Genomic DNA, 15922 nt, shown 5'->3' on the forward strand with positions numbered 1-15922 from the left:
TGGGTGGCCCCAGAGGTGATAAGTCCTTGCACCATACGGATGGTTAAAAATTGTTACTATTATAATTTGTATTGATAGTATCTTGGGGTCGTAACTGCAATCAGGGCCTCTCTGTACCAGGTGCTGAACACTATGGTCAGGAGGTGCTTTTGCAGCAGGTGTAGATGATCTGAAGCTAGATTTGCTCACTCTAGCTCACTTTGAAAAAAGCCCCCTAGTTTCAAGGCTTCCTGGAAGACTCCATACGTACTGAAGCAGCTACCCCCATGCTGCCACTCTCCTGCGATAGCTTGCTCACATCTAACTTGGGTATGCCTACATGTGCTTCCATCACACCTTCTGATTGCTGCGTGGCTATCCACAGGGAGAGTTCCTGCCCCAAGGAGCCTGCATTGTAAATACTTCTCTAGTTCCAGGAGTGAGGATTTGTGCTTTTGGTGCTGTGATCATGCCCATGAACCTTGCTAACAACAGTGGCATCGGTATGTATGCAGCCATGGTGGATGATATTGCTATGCTTTTCCACAGAGCCAGGTTTTCTGTCTAAAGTACTTCTAGGTACAAGTTAATCCAACATTTCCCTTTGTGTGGGGCTCCTGATGGACACAAAGGGCTAGATAAAGGTGAGGTGCATGAGATGTGTCAGGGCTCCATCCTTTCTGGCACAGAGCATTTGGGCCTGGCTCAGTGAAGATTTAAGCTCACAAATATTCCTATTGACTTCAATGGGATTGAACATGCGCTTAAAGTGCTTCATTGGAGCATGCCTGAATACTCAGCACCTTGCAGGATCAAATCCTAAGCTGAGCTGGACCTTTAATAAGACCAGGTGGAAGGAGGTTGTAACGAATGGGCTTCTTCTTTGCTTGCTTCTGAAGAGGAGGGAGCTTTGGGAAGTGATGAGTTAGCATGTCCCTGTGTCTCTTGTAGAAGGGAAACCAGACCTGTTTCACGCCACACAGGTCAAAGGAGAGAAGTGAACAGCACCTGTAAGCTGTTGCCTTTCACTTTTATAAAATTACTGCAGCGGTTGGGGGAAAGGAAGATCAGTGTAATTGTTCCCCATTATTACAGAAACAAAAATCAAGCCATGGTTTATTTTTCCTGTAAAACAATACAGTTTTCCCCCTCCCCCGTGAGTAAAATAAATTGTTTTCATAGTAAAGTACAGTTACAAAGTGGGGAGAGGGGATCAGTAGAATGTGTTAAGAACTGCAGCTCGGCTGTGACTCACAGCAAAACAGCACTGATTCCAAGCGTGAAGATTAGATGACTGAGAACAGCTGGAAGGAAATCACAAGGAGTAAGGTAAGTACTCAAATGAACCCTTCAAATATCTTAAATTCTCTTTGGGTTCTTATCCTGTGCTCCTCACCCTGGCATCTGAGCTCCCTATAGTGTCTCGGTCAGCATGTTAGGCTTAATATTTAGACTTTTAAAATGTGTTTTATGAATCCTACCAGGAATAGAAATGTGTGTTGATGGCATTTTTTGTAAGTTGGTGAAAACACGGTTTGGGTTCTGCATTTAAACATTCTTCTGCAGTGATGGCAATCCAAAACATAGCACCACAGGGCAAGTGCATGGAAATAAGAGTGAAATTGGCACTAGACAGAAAGTGAAACTGACAGATCTCGTTTCACTGTGCAAGGTACCTCTATTATTATAAAAAGGAAGCCCCATAAATGTTGTGAAATAAAAATGGATGTTAAATTCTTTCTTCTATAGTAACTCCATTTGCTATTTAGTAGATTTATGATTTTGTTAAAAAGTATATGGATTGATATGCATGGCTGCTTTCTAGGATGGGTATTTTTGGTGTTGTATTTTGTTCTTTACCTGAGAAGTTGTAGTGTGTTGCCAGACCTCCGCCTGTATAATATGAGAAAAGAACAATTGAGTGGCATGCGCAAGGTAAGGCAAAATACAGCTGTGTGATTCAGCAGAACAGAACAGACAACATGCAGGTATATAGATCACATTTTGATCAGTATTTTCTCTCATGGCTTTAACATCTGCTCTGTGAATGTGACCCTGGACAAGCCTAATCCTCTACTCTCATCTCCAGGGCTTGTTTTTCCTCTTGCTTATGTTGATGTAAGTGTGCATCTAGGAACAAGAGCCCTGAAGTCAGTGAAGTTATACCAGTGTAAGTGGGAGTAGAATTGTTATTTACACTACGGCCTCTTTATACTGCCCAGGTAGCAGAAAGGGGCTATAAAGATGGTGCTGATATAACTGCCACCATAGCGTAAAGGACCTTTAGTGTAAACGAAAATTAGGCCCATCGTGTTTGAAGAATCCACCCTCCAAAAGATTTGCATGTAAGGGCTGGATCCCACAGTCCTAAAAGTGCTAACTTCTGCACTGTCCTCTAGGGAGAAGTAGGCTGTGGTGCCAATGAAGTTTTACAGGTGGACAGATGAGGGTGTGTGTGTTTGGGGAGGTGGGATACTGCCAAAAGGAGCAGCCATTGGAACCACAGCTGTGCTGATCCACCAGCCAAGAGGCTGGGCTTTAGAAACACCTGGAGCACAGTTCCATTGGCACACTGCAGACCTAGAGAGAATTCCCTGCCTCTCCACCCCAGTGGAATATCCCTGCATGAAGCCCCTTAACCCGAGCGGCACGTGTATTCCAGCGTTATAGTCGCTGAACTCCATGGGCGCTTTCTCTGTTAGAAACTGGCCCTTCTACAGCAGCTGTAGCAAAATTTAACCCTTCCAAGTAATCACCAAAGTCTAAAGAGTTTTTTAACTGCTGCTAATCTCCATTCTCTGTCTTTCTATGGAAGCATTACCCCCCTCTCTTACTGTCATCCCTGCATGGAGAATGACTGGCTGTTCTCTTCGCAAGAGAGAGAAACTTTTCCAAATAGAAAGCATCCACACTTACTACGCACTGCAAGTTCCGCCATTAGCACTCCTCCGGTTTGCTCGGTGCGTCGTTTTCGTTTTTCACATGTCTCCAAAGAACAGAGAGGCATTTATTGGGGGGAGGGGAAGAAAGACCTGTAGTTTTACTTTGTTTTAATCTCAGTTAGCCTCTGTACGTTGGATTTTAAATCGAAACCCAACAGACTGCAATAGCCAGCGCCTTGTGTCACTCCTGCAAGGGGCAGAGCAGGAACAATGCTCATTTTTCAAAGAGAATCCTCGTTATGTATTCTCTGAGAATCCTGGAGTGGACTCGAGTGGGCCATAGGCAGCGGTCGTTGAAAAATGACTGTTTAATTTGCTGCCACTTTAAGGAGCTGAAATGACAGCAGCCTCTGTTGGATGTCCTTGTCTAATCTTGGATGTCCTGGGCCAACCTGCTCTTTCCACAGTAGCTTAGAGAAACCCCCTCAAGAGGGCAAAGCGGAGCTGATCTCCATTTGTTCAAGCCTTCCGTGGCTACTCCCTAAGGAAGTCTCTGAGGCTGCTGCTACTACAGTTATTGCCAGTTATGATTCCTGTCTGTTGGGGAGAGGCCTGAGACCACCAAATTGATTTCCTGTAGACCACCAAATATGGAGCACAGTACCTTCCGTCACTCCTGATTTGGTCTAACCAGTGCACTGCCAACAGCGTGCACTGCCAGTTCCCTGACTCTTGAAGATCACCGAAGTTGTTTGTTTTCACACAAGCTGCACAGGGTGACTTTGGCTTCCAGCAAAATGCACTGTTGGTAACCACAGAGCCACCACCTTGGTGGAAGCTTATCTGCAGCAGACGGGGTGCAGGTTTCCTGCTCAGATTGGGCTCTGCAGCTGTTAGACTCCTAGAGCCCCGTGGAGGTTTCCCAATTGGTGCACACATCCTAAGACCAGCTGCAGATCTGTGGCAGCTGGAGACTGATAGCAGGAATACTTGGAAGTGCAGGAACCCCCAGCCTAGTGCTTGATCAGGTTCCATTCCAGGCCAGCTCATTGCCGGGGGGGCTTCGTTTGCTTTCTTTTCATACATGATTTTGTTCACTTCTGGTTTCATAGGTGGAACACTCAGAGAACTGGTAGGAGATTGTTCCCTGGCTTTAGTTGCAGATCATGGGTAAGGCTACCAAAGTTTCACAGAGCTGGCTGGAAAGCCCAGTGAATGTCTTTTGAAAAATGCATGTGGTTTTTTTGGTGATAGAAATGTAGCCGTGTTAGTCTGGTGTATATGAAACAAAAGACAGGACTATGTAGCACTTTAAAGACTAACAAGATGGTTTATTAGATGATGAGCTTTCGTGGGCCAGACCTGCTTCTTCAGATCAAATAGTGGAAGAAATTTTTTTTGATTGTATCCTGTGGTATATATAGTTGTGCCAATTTTCTTCCACAATTTGATCTGAGGAAGTGGGTCTGGCCCACGAAAGCTCATCACCTAATAAACCATCTTGTTAGTCTTTAAAGTGCTACATAGTCCAGTTTTTTGTTTCATGTGATTTTTGTGTGTGGTGTTTTACTGTTTCTTTCAAAATGGTGGTGACTTGTGTCACTCAGCTCTCTGGCTGGTTGTAGATCCCGAAAAAAGTTCTATAAAATCTTTCCCTGAACTTTTTCCATCAAAAACCCCGAATTTGAACCAACACATTTAATCAAGCATGAAATCCAGACATCAGCCCATTCAATATAAGGACAACATGTACTGCTAGACTCCAGTGACAACTCTTAAAAGTGCATTGTTTTGGCTCCCTCTAGTGGACATACAAGGAAGAAACTTTACTTGAGAGGGGAAAAAAACAAAAATAAAACAAAAATGGAACAGACCCCCAGATCCCAAACACTTTACTGGGAGCTGACGACCCTGGATTTGAATTTTGTAGCTTGGGCCCATCTCTAATTCTCAGAAGAGGGACTTACCACAGGGCAGGCAAACTTTTCACTGTCACAGACGTGTGTCTCACAGTGCAGCCAGACTTTGGATAGTTTGGGGATGTTTTGGAACCGGAAGGCATTGAACTGGAAGGTGGCCCGGTGGTTTTTCCCATTTTCATGCACTAAGATAGAGTTGTCCGTGGCACACCTTAAGGGCACATTAGAGAACGTCATGAGAACAGACACAGTTGCAAGGCCTAACGACCTTAGATTTCTGATCTTCCACTTTCTTTAACCTCAGGAACCCCATCAGGGTACTCCCTTTACCTGAGACTGGCATTCCTAATGCTGTGCTTAAGCTCACCTTGATGGTCATTCTGCTCTCAGCTGTATCATTGTAACATGCAGGGGGAATAAGTGGGGTGTTTGGGTGTCATAGAATCATAGGACTGGAAGGGACCTCGAGAGGTCATCGAGTCCAGCCCCCTGCCCTCAAGGCAGGACCAAGCTCCGCCTACACCATCCCTGACAGATGTCTATCTAACCTGTTCTTAAATATCTCCAGAGAGGGAGATTCCACCACCTCCCTTGGCAATTTATTCCAATATTTGACCACCCTGACAGTTAGGAATTTTTTTCCTAATGTCCAATCTAAACCTCCCCTGCTGCACTTTAAGCCCATTACTCCTTGTCCTGTCCTCAGTAACCAAGAGGAACAAATTTTCTCCTTCCTCCTTGTGACACCCTTTTAGATATTTGAAAACCGCTATCATGTCCCCCCTTAATCTTCTTTTTTCCAAAAAAAGTGAAAGCAGACCGTTGTCCCGTTCATACAGCTTCTTCAAGCAACCCTCTTGCTTTTGGTATCGTGAGCTTTCATGGGCGCTTCTTCAGATGACTGGAGTATTATTCTTGGATCTGGACTTTTAATGCTCCAATCGTCTGAAGAAGTGGGTTGTGCCCATGAAAGCTCATGATACTATCTGTAGCTGTGTCTACACTGGCGCGATCTTGCGCAAAAGTGGCCGCTCTTGCGCCAAAACCTGCTGCCTGTCTACACTGGCCACGTGTTCTTGAGCAAGTAAACTGACATTCTAATGTATGAAATCAGGGCTTCTTGCACCAGAACTCTGACGCTCCCGTTCAGGAATAAGCCCTTTTGCGCAACTGTTCTTGCGCAAGAGGCCAGTGTAGACAGGCAACATGAATTTCTTGCGCAAGAAAGCCCTATGGTTAAAATGGCCATCAGAGCTTTCTTGCGCAAGAGCGTCTACACTGGCATGGATGCTTTTGCGCAAAAGCACATGCCAGTGTAGACGCTCTCTACTGGAAGAGTTTTTGCACAAGAACTCTTCCGCAAAAGAGTTCTTGTGCAAGAAGCTGCTAGTGTAGCCGTAGCCGTATACATGTTTTGTTAGTCTCTAAGGTGCTACTAGACTATGGGTTTTTTTTGAAGTTTTTCCAGTTACAGACTAAATCGGTTACCCCTTTGAACCTCTTGCTTTTTGGCATCTTTGGATGATTTGACAAGATAGTCCTTTGGGTAACAAGTTCTCACCTACTAATGTGTCCTGGACGATGTGCATCATAACTCCTAAGTTGCTACTCAAACCACAAATCTGATTCCTCAGACCCACCCTCCATATTACTCTACACACACCATTTCCTGCTGTGCCAACCAGAACAAACAGGACCTGAAAACCCCCAGCCTGATGTTCATGTGACCCATCCAAATTGCACCCCATTAGGCCTCCCTCCTGCAGTTACCTACCCTTTTGTGATCAGTGGCCACTGGATTTGGTAGAAATATTCCGATGAAGGTGTTACCCAGCAGTTGTTCAGAATCACTTTAAACCTGTGACAACACCAACCAATACACAGCCATCAGCAATCAGCTGTGCGTGGGAGACAATTCCCAGTTATCAATCAATACTTTTCCTACCTGTTACTTAACCCCTTGGCTTCCACTCCAGCAAATACATCAGAGCCAATTTCTGAGGTTTCAACGACAAAGGGGGCTTCTTTTTTACTGGAAAACTTGGCATTCTTTGAGAGAAAGAGAGAGTGTGCATTAATGACCCTTCCCATGCCAAGGCGTGTGACCGTGTAAGATAGCCTGCCACAGAGAAATGGAGAGCAAAAGTCTGGATTATCTTGCTCAGGAGATTCTCAGGTGGGGTGAAAGACAATTAGCTTTACATATCGCTGTATCCATCCATACTTGCTAGCAGCATTTCTCTGATCTGACACTAACACTATTTAGTCACCAGTGATCCCTGTAAGCTGAGCACTTGGACGGCTACCCAGGAGAAATTGCAATGCTGCCCAGTGGATTAACTGAACGCCCATAGCCAGCAATATGTGTTTGCATTGGTGGTGCACATTTGCACATGCCTCAGTGCGCATAACAAAATTTATTCCCTACATGGATGAAAAAATTAGAGGGAACACTGTTAGTCACTGACATGATTAAGGCTTAAATTGCCAAGGCGAGCTGCAGGGTGGCTCAAATCTCCCTTTTGCCAGAGCGGGGCCAGCCCTCTATCTTCTGTCGGGCAAGCTCAAAGACTGGCTGAGTCTCTGGGCACAGTTGGTGGGAGGGAGGTGGCTCTGTGCCCCCAGAAGGGGTGGGGCCTCATGCAGAAGAGCAGGGCCAGGCCAGCCAGCCCTCAGTGCTGTCCAGCCCATGCACCCACTCCAGCGCCATCTGGACCCCACCCCCGGGGCTCCGTAGTGTGCTGCATGGTGCTCCAGCAGTGATTCAAAGGCCTTGGGGCCCATGGGTGGTTAGACAAGCCCCCCAACCCCACTCACAACCCCGGCCCTTCTGCTCAAGCCCTAGCCCCCCAGCACCACAGAGAGGGAGGAGAATGCGCAGCCCCAATCTCCCTGGCCCCGGAGCACCAGGGAGGGAAGGTGGCTCATGGCCCCTGTCTCCCAGCCCTGGAGCACAGATAAGGAGGGGGGTGCTTGGGGGCAGCAGTGCTCCACCCCCAGTATGCCTACAGCAGGCATTCTGGGGGTGGAGTGTGATTGGGGCCATGCTGACAGTCTGGGAAGGCAACTCCTTCTCTTGCCTATGATACTCGCCACCCTGTTGGGGCCTCTTTGAATCTCCAGGCCCTGGGGCAGTTGCTCCCTTTGCCCTTCCTGACCACAGGCCCTGCCTTCTGTTTACGTCCAGCAAGAAAGAAGCAGCTTCTGCAAAAGACAGTCTGAGTTGCAAAATCCGTTTTTACTGAGCTGACAAGGCTTGGGGGCTGGCATCCAGACAAAGCGTCTCTTCATAGGTTCTGAGCGGCCCGGTTTCTCATTGCACTGTAGCAAAAGAAAGCTCGTAAGAGACTGAAACAGTGTGAACAGAAGTGTGGTGCACAGTCCAGAGTGCTATCTCGCTGGTTAGCTAGAGAGAGACACAATCCCCAAGCTTCACAGAGCCATCATTCATCAATTCCTCCCCTGCCTTTGTTTCCTGACTTGCTCATTCTCAGGCAGTGATTTTCTCACACTCCTCCGGACAAAAAAAGCCTGGAGTCATTACAGCAGCCTCTTGTAGCCGTACGCTTTGAGAGACACAATAGTCTGCCTGCCTTGAATTTAAACCTAAAAACTTCACCCAGGCTAACGACCGTGGGATGGTCCATGACATAAAGAACCACTTAGCCTTGTGGCAGACCAAAGAATGGGTAGATGGGGAGTGCGGAAACTGGATGTGCCAGTCCTCACCGGCTCTGTGAGACCTGCTGCCTGCAGAGACGGCCAAGAGAAGGTGAGGAACAAGGGGGGGAGGAGGGATAGCTCAGTGGTTTGAGCATTGGCCTGCTAAACCCAGGGTTGTGAGTTTAATCCTTGTGGAGGCCATTTAGGAATTTGGGGCAAAAATTCATCAGGGATGGTACTTGGTCCTGCTGTGTAGGCAGGGGACTGGCCTTGATGACCTTTCAAGGTCCCTTCCAGTTCTAGGAGATAGGCAATCTCCATTATATTATAACAAGGGACCCATACCGAGGGCAGGATGGAATTAATTGAGCCTGCCTGACTTGGTGGCTGAGGAAACACATCACAGTGCAGTTCCTTCTGCTACCCAGCCTCGTGAAATGCTGGTAGGGTCTGAGTGGAAGCAGAAGAGTATGCTGCATCTGTATAAATGACGGCAGGGATGGGGGGGATTCCTACTCCACTGTGGGCTGCCCAGGAGGACCCAGAAGAATTCAGTCAACCCAAATCCCTCCTGCCATGGACTACTGAAGCGTGCACTCCTGGCCCTAGCGTCAAAGGTACTCGCTCCATCACATCTGCTGCTTTGGCATTGCCCCAGGAGCAACCTATTGACATGTGCTTTGTAAAAGAGCAGGTGCTTTCTATTTTGAGAGCCTTAGCACAGTCATCAGGGATTAACACTTGGAAGGGAAAATCTAGGGCCACATGCTGCCCTCTTCTGGGAGAAAGCAGAATTTTCTAGAGCATTTTTTTTTAACAGCACAGAGTAACACTAACTGTCCTGAGGATGCTTGAGGAGATATTTGTTATCGTTGGCCTGAGGTGACGAACATACTTAAAGGCAGAAGACAGGCACGAGCCTAATTCAACCTGCTTTTTTTTTTACAATGCCAGTGTAAATGCTGTGACATGCTCTGCCAAGAAATCGAGGGAGGCTCTAAGTAACACTGAAGCCACACTTGCTTTGAGCATTTAGTCCTAACACTGCAATGGGCTGCACTTGTGAGGCTGGTTTTCCTCAGCGGTACCGCTCTGCATTGATTTTTCTTTTAGCTCCATCCCCTGGATTATTTCATGATGACTTTCGTAGCTGCCCACACCAAACTGTGCCAAAGAAAATGTTTGTGTGGGCATGGGGTTACCGAGTGTGTGTGCACACAAAGGGCCCATGGGCCAATCACAGCACTTTCAGGCAAATGGTTATGAAATTGATGCCCCTTATTCTTTTTGGTTTCATTCGGAGCCATTTGGCATCCCCAAGAGAGTGATGAGCTGAGGTGGAAGGATACATAAAGCGATATTGTGCTCCAAACGAGAGCTGCTTGAATAATGTAGAGAATGGAACTGATCACAAAACAGTTTCCCTTCCACAGGAAGTTTTGATAGTTTGACCTTTCTTTTCATCTTTGAAATGGGACGACAATAAAATATCAAAGTTTTTCACTGAATGAAAAGTTCCAAAAATAATTATTTTTGGAAATGTTCTGTTTCAATCAAAACATGATGTTTCATGTCCTTTCTTCTTAATGTTTATCTATGAGCCCTGTGGGAATTGTGGTTCTGGGTTCCTCATTCCATTGTTTTTCCTTATGAGCTCCGCTCTCTGTACAGCATATGTCCCTCCGTATTACACTTGGGTCTAACCCTGTTACATGATGCACCACAATAGCTGTAAGAACCTGCCAGGCTAAAACTTGGGATCATGGGGGTCCTAAACCACTCATGCCATCAGATCACCACAAGAGGCTTAGGCTAAGCTCCTGTGAGAGGCCCCTTGATGCTGGACTCAGTAGGAAGTACCTCCCAACACAACCTGAGTGACAGCTTCTCACAGCACACTGATTGGCTGGCACCGGTACTTAAGCCAGAAAGCCATGTGAGGGAGCTTTCTGAGACACAACACCGCCTGCCTGCCTGTCCCTGCTTCAGCCCCTGCATGTAAACCCCAGATTCCGGCTTCTGACTTTGCCTCTCTCCTGATATCTGGCTCTCCGTCTGCCCTCTGGCCTTCTTAGACCTGACTCGGACTGACTCCTGTTCTGACTGCTAAATCGGACCACCCGCGTCCTGGCTGTGTGACAGTAGCCCAGCAATGTGGAGGAAAGAAACTGTGGTGTCTCATGAGCGAGGGAGTCTGGTGTGGAAACTGGGCCCACTTGGAGAAATGGAGGAATGAGTGACCCGGAATGACAACTCCACCGAGGCACAATGGCAGCTCAGGTGGAGGCCGAAAGCAAAGCCAATCCAAAATAAAATACCTTGTTCCTATTTTTGCTGATGGAAAATTCCACCAAAACTGAGATTTTCCTCTAGGGGAAGATTCCATCCATTCAAGCCCTGCAGAGGATCCATAGACAAAGCCTTCCACAGCTGGGCCTCAGGATTTGGCTCAATATCATGACTAGTAATTAGTGTTGCATTTTATTCATGTAAACTAACTATCCTCCACTTCCCCTATGATTTGATGGGAATAGATGCAGGGTCTCACTTGCTGCTCTACCAATACAGACACCCCAACCCCCTCCCACCTCCAAACAAAAAGGTGGTAGAACCTTAAAAAAAACTTGCTGGCATGGGATAAATTTAGGAAATCAAATCCAGTGTGAACTAAAGATCTGAAGGGAACACTAAACAGCCATCTCATCAGAGAACAGCTAAGCACATTTCAGGGGGCATGAAAGGAGCTTCTATATTTAGTGAGACTGGCAGTGTTTGGATTCACACGGTACTTTGTTTAGGCTAGAAGCAAAGTTTGGCTGTTTCTTCTGACACCAGTGAAATCTGTAGCCATGTGAGAGAGAAACATGCCTCCAGCCAGCAAAATCTGTGCCATTAAGGGACGTCACATGTTTTAAAAATAGTGCCTGAGCTACTCCATTCTATGCAGGCTGATCCTTACTATTTTATCAGAAATAAGGACCCTCTTACAGCATGTTCATTACCATACAAATCAGGGGAGCTGTGCTCCTTGTCCCCTGGCTCTTATGGCTGGATTCCTTTCTCACGGAGGCTGATGGAAATAAAGAAGCACTCCCATGAAGTCAGTGGAATCTGCTCAGTGCGTAGGCTTAGACTAACTACTCCATGATAAAGAGAACTTACAGAGTAGAAGTTGAGAGATAACTGACTTTCAAATGAACCGGCGCTCCCATTCTTCACATGGACTGTCGCCACTCTAGAAAATTGAGAAAATTTCGTATGACTGAAACATATGTTATTGATAATGGAGCCAGCCGTGAGCAGAAAATGGGGTATTCCAAACCTCCTGGTGGAGTTACCTTTGGTCGAAGGCTGCCTGGTTGACCAAGTAGTTTGCATGGTAAGTGCAGGTGAACGAGTAATTCACAGGCTGGCTCTTCACAATGACAGAGCTGTCGTTGGAGACGATGGAGTTGTAGAAGTGATAGATGGGGTTTTTGAACTGCAGGGTGACAAGGAGAGAAATGGCTGCAGTGAATGTGTGATATAACAAGAAAGCTCTGACTAATATTTGAAACAGGAAAACACAATTCTCACGACATAAATGATCAGCAAAATACTATATTCTGGTCCTTTATGCGTTTGTATTGTAGTCTGTTAATGCACTGAGGCTCCACTTGCTGAGAGCTGCACACACATCATGGAAAGAGTGTAAAGTTAGTGCGCCTACAGAGATTAAATGAATGTGAACCTAATCCCATGTGCATTTTGGCTGTGTCAGGGATGCAGGACTATCCAATTTCCTGCATAAATGCCAACGAGCCTTGAACACATCTTCAGAGTTTACACCTTCTCAATTACAGCACATAGAGCCTGACCCAAAGCCCATGACTGTTCAGTGGAATCTTTCTACCAACTTCTGTGAGCGTTGAAATGGACCCATAATGTACTATGTAGCTGCCAGCTCCTGGGAGGTGAATTTTTACCCTGGACGTACTAACCTCTGATTGAGTTCCACAGTAGGATTTGTTTTTGGGTGATAAATCTGGGATCGTGAATTGATAGTATCCTGAATCATGAACCCCATTGTAGCAAACGCCTCCAAGAGCCAATTGATTAACCTCCCATCCATACGGGCATTCGGGAATTTTTGTAATGATGGTTTTAGGATAGCAATACACCAAAATGACATCTAAAAGGAAAAAAAAATATAGATATTCTAAGTTGCACTTTCATGCTGAGACTGATCTAAGTATGCACATTGTGGGTAGTGTTTGAATCTGGAGTTTATATTTGGACATTTCTTTACCTCAAACTGGATTAAGAATCTAATCCACTGATGTCAATGAAAGTTTATCTACTAAGTTTAAAGGAAGCAGGTTTGGGGCCTATAGGAATTTGAATCCTATTGGATTTATATCTACTGGGACTTGCCTGGATAAACCCTTTTAGGTCCCAAATCCTTAGAACGAACAATAATATCTAAACTCTCTGGGTGGAATTCTGTTCCCACTGAAATTGGTGTGAATTTTGCTTTTGACTTTAGAGGGACCAGAATTTCACCCTTTGTGTAAATTTTATTAAAGGATCAAAGAACAAAGAAAAATGAAGTGAAATCATACTCTGATAATATTGTATTAGATTATGTTAATGTTATGGGCTCAGATCTTTAACTGGTGTCAATTAGCATATCACCATTGACTTCGTTGAAAATAACAAGCAGTCCTGTGGCACCTTAGGGTGTGTCTAGACTACAGGTTTTTTCCAAAAAAAAAGTGGCCTTTTTTCAAAAAAAACTTCCCCTGTGTCCAGACTGCCACTGCGTTCTTTTAAAATTAAATAGAAAGAACACGGTGATTTTTTTCAAGCAAGATAAACCTCATTTTACGAGGAAGAAAGCCTTTTTTTGAAAGCGCACTTTCAAAAAAAGGCATTCTTCAATGCAAACAGGGCTTTTTTGGAAGAAAGCTTCCAGACTGCCTGGGTGCTCTCTTTAGAAAAAGTGGCTCGCTTTTTTGAAAGAAGTGGTTGCAGTCTAGACACTCTCTTTCGAAAGAGGCGTGAAGTCTAGACGTACCCTATATTGTTTTTAGTCTCTAAGGGTGTGTCTAGACTACAGGGTTTTGTCGACAAAAGTGGACTTTTCTCGACAAAACTATACAGTAAGTCGACATAACGCAGCAGTTTTGTCAACGGCAGTAAACCTCATTCTACGAGGAATAATGCCTTTTGTCGAAAGAGTTCTGTCGATAAAAGGCATTATTGCATCCACACTGTGCTTTTTCAAAAGAGAGGGTCTAGATTCTCTGTCGAAAAAGTAGCTTGCGTTATCAACAGAACTGGCTGTAGTCTAGACGCTCTTTGTCGACAGAGGTTTTGTCGACAGTATATGTCGACAAAGCCTCTGTCGACAAAAACCTGTAGTCTAGACGTACCTTAAGGTGCCTCAGGACTGCTCATAGTTTTTAAAGTTACAGACTGACTCTGAGATTCATTGAAAATGAATAAGTGAGTCTGTTGTCTTTAGCAAACCTACATCTATTCATAGTAACTTTAGATCCAGGCTGTATTATTGCTAAAAGTTCTTACTTTAATACCCATCACCATAGATACAGTGCCAATGTAAACATAGTTGTCACATTTCAAGCCAAAATGCAGCGAGCAAAAGATAAACAAAGTACAGATATGACACATCAGAGCGAATGGGCCGTGTACTTGGTCTTGCAGACATAATGCATCTTATTTACATAGAATAAGGTTGCATGAATTTGATTATATGAAAGGTAAAACTAGCCTAACTATGAGTGGACTAAGGATTGAGATTAGACGGCCAGTTACAGAAATGAAATATCTTTGAAAACCCCCCAAACCAAAGAACACTGCTTCCTATGGGATATGTAGGGCTTGATCCTTAATTCATGGTATATCCGTAGGCTCTGCTTAGCACAGGAAAGGCAGGATTGAAAAAGTAGTAGTGGAGATACTCATAACTTCCACCTTTTTATCCATGAGCTTTCAATACTCCCGGTCTGATCCTCCCAGTGACTTTGCTCTGATCCTGCATGTGCACACACTCGACAAGTAACTTTGCACGTACTACCGAATTCAGTCAGCCTACTCACACGAGTAAAGCTAAAATTCCTCAATAGCTCATAGAAATGATTCCTGCTGTTCCATTTTGTTGACACAAACATGGTGGACATTCAGATAAAGGGAAACTTCAGGTTCTAAGGGCTACTGGATACATTTTTAATTCAAAAAAATTAGAGAACAAGTAAGTTGCAAGCCAAGGCTCTGATCAAGCACAAAATCAATTGGGCTCCCATGCTGAATTCAGTGAAGGTTTAGAAAGTTACTCCTCACCTCCCAATATACTCCTCCAGTTGTGCCTTACATACTCTTATGCATACAAGTAGTCTCTCTTGAGTCAATAGAAGTGCTCGCGTGAGTAACACCTGATTACAAGGAAAGGATCTGCAGGATGTTGCCCTTGAGAGGTGCAAATGTTTTATGTTCATTTCTATTTTCAGTGCTGTTTTAGTGCCTGATCCTGCAGAGACACACACATGCTTCACTGTCTGTATTATAACTGCGCCTTAGTTTGTTTTCTGTTATAGTTGAGACTAAAGAAAGACCAATCAAAGTGGTGCCAGAATTAAACACTTCAGAGCCTTTAGATTCACCAAACTTTAAATCCATCAAAATAGAGATTTCATTGCTACCTAATCAGAAACCATTTGGCTGCCTTAAACTCTGAGAGAAACTCTTATTTAGAAAAGGAAACTGAAGTTATTTTACCTGCTTTGTTTGGATTGCAAGGGGCTGCAAAGACTTGAACCAAGATGTCCAGCAGATAAATAGCAACAATCACCATTTCTTCCAAGGGTCCGAATATGCTGGTAACAAAAGCAGAGTTTGCTTTTTAAAATGCTGCTGGATCGTAACAATTTTTTTAAATGTTGATTTAAAAAAAAGTCTATGAAATTCCATTAAGTGCACACATAAAATTGTAGATGCCATTTAACATACTCTTTAGTCACTGCTGGAAAAATCATTTGGGGCTTTTGATCCATCACTTTGCCGGATTGCAAATGCAGCTCAGGAATATTTATTGAACATTTCTACCTCTTTGGGTCATTATTGCCAATTTTAACATCTTAGTTTAGTAACTAGAATTATTTTTGTTCCTGTAAAAGTTACAGAAGCAACAACAACAAAAAAAGCTACAAACATTGGTGAATCAAAATTAGACTATGAATATGAAGGGGAAGGGCAGTAGGAAAAACAAAATCAAGCAAATCAGAAGAAAAGAGAGAAGAGCCAATTTAGAAGGAAGAAGAAATTCAGAGATGAGTAAAAATACAGACTTTTTAGACAAATAGATAAACTATTCCCATGTTCAGTCAAGCTGGTTGTTATCCTGCAATATATCCCTCACTCTCTCATGCAAAGCTGTTTGAGTGAACAGGATTTCTTCTTTCATGTCAGCCTTTGAGTTTG

General features: G+C 44.6%; 1 protein-coding gene across 1 annotated transcript; it reads right to left on the minus strand.

Moving 5' to 3' along the window:
- Window positions 1-1006: 1006 nt before the first annotated feature.
- TECTB (tectorin beta) lies at window positions 1007-15312 on the minus strand. The gene is made up of 10 exons (XM_014579458.3): window positions 15221-15312; window positions 12424-12614; window positions 11782-11924; window positions 11606-11678; window positions 6726-6829; window positions 6555-6638; window positions 4829-4991; window positions 2896-2965; window positions 1840-1872; window positions 1007-1283 (listed from the first exon to the last, which is right to left on the minus strand). Exons 1-10 carry the CDS (start codon window positions 15294-15296, stop codon window positions 1231-1233), a joined length of 990 nt encoding a protein of 329 aa, XP_014434944.1. The 5' UTR covers window positions 15297-15312; the 3' UTR covers window positions 1007-1230.
- Between the last annotated feature and the right edge of the window lie 610 nt (window positions 15313-15922).

This window comes from Pelodiscus sinensis, chromosome 8 (assembly GCF_049634645.1).
Source record: "Pelodiscus sinensis isolate JC-2024 chromosome 8, ASM4963464v1, whole genome shotgun sequence".
Lineage (NCBI taxonomy): Eukaryota > Metazoa > Chordata > Testudines > Trionychidae > Pelodiscus > Pelodiscus sinensis.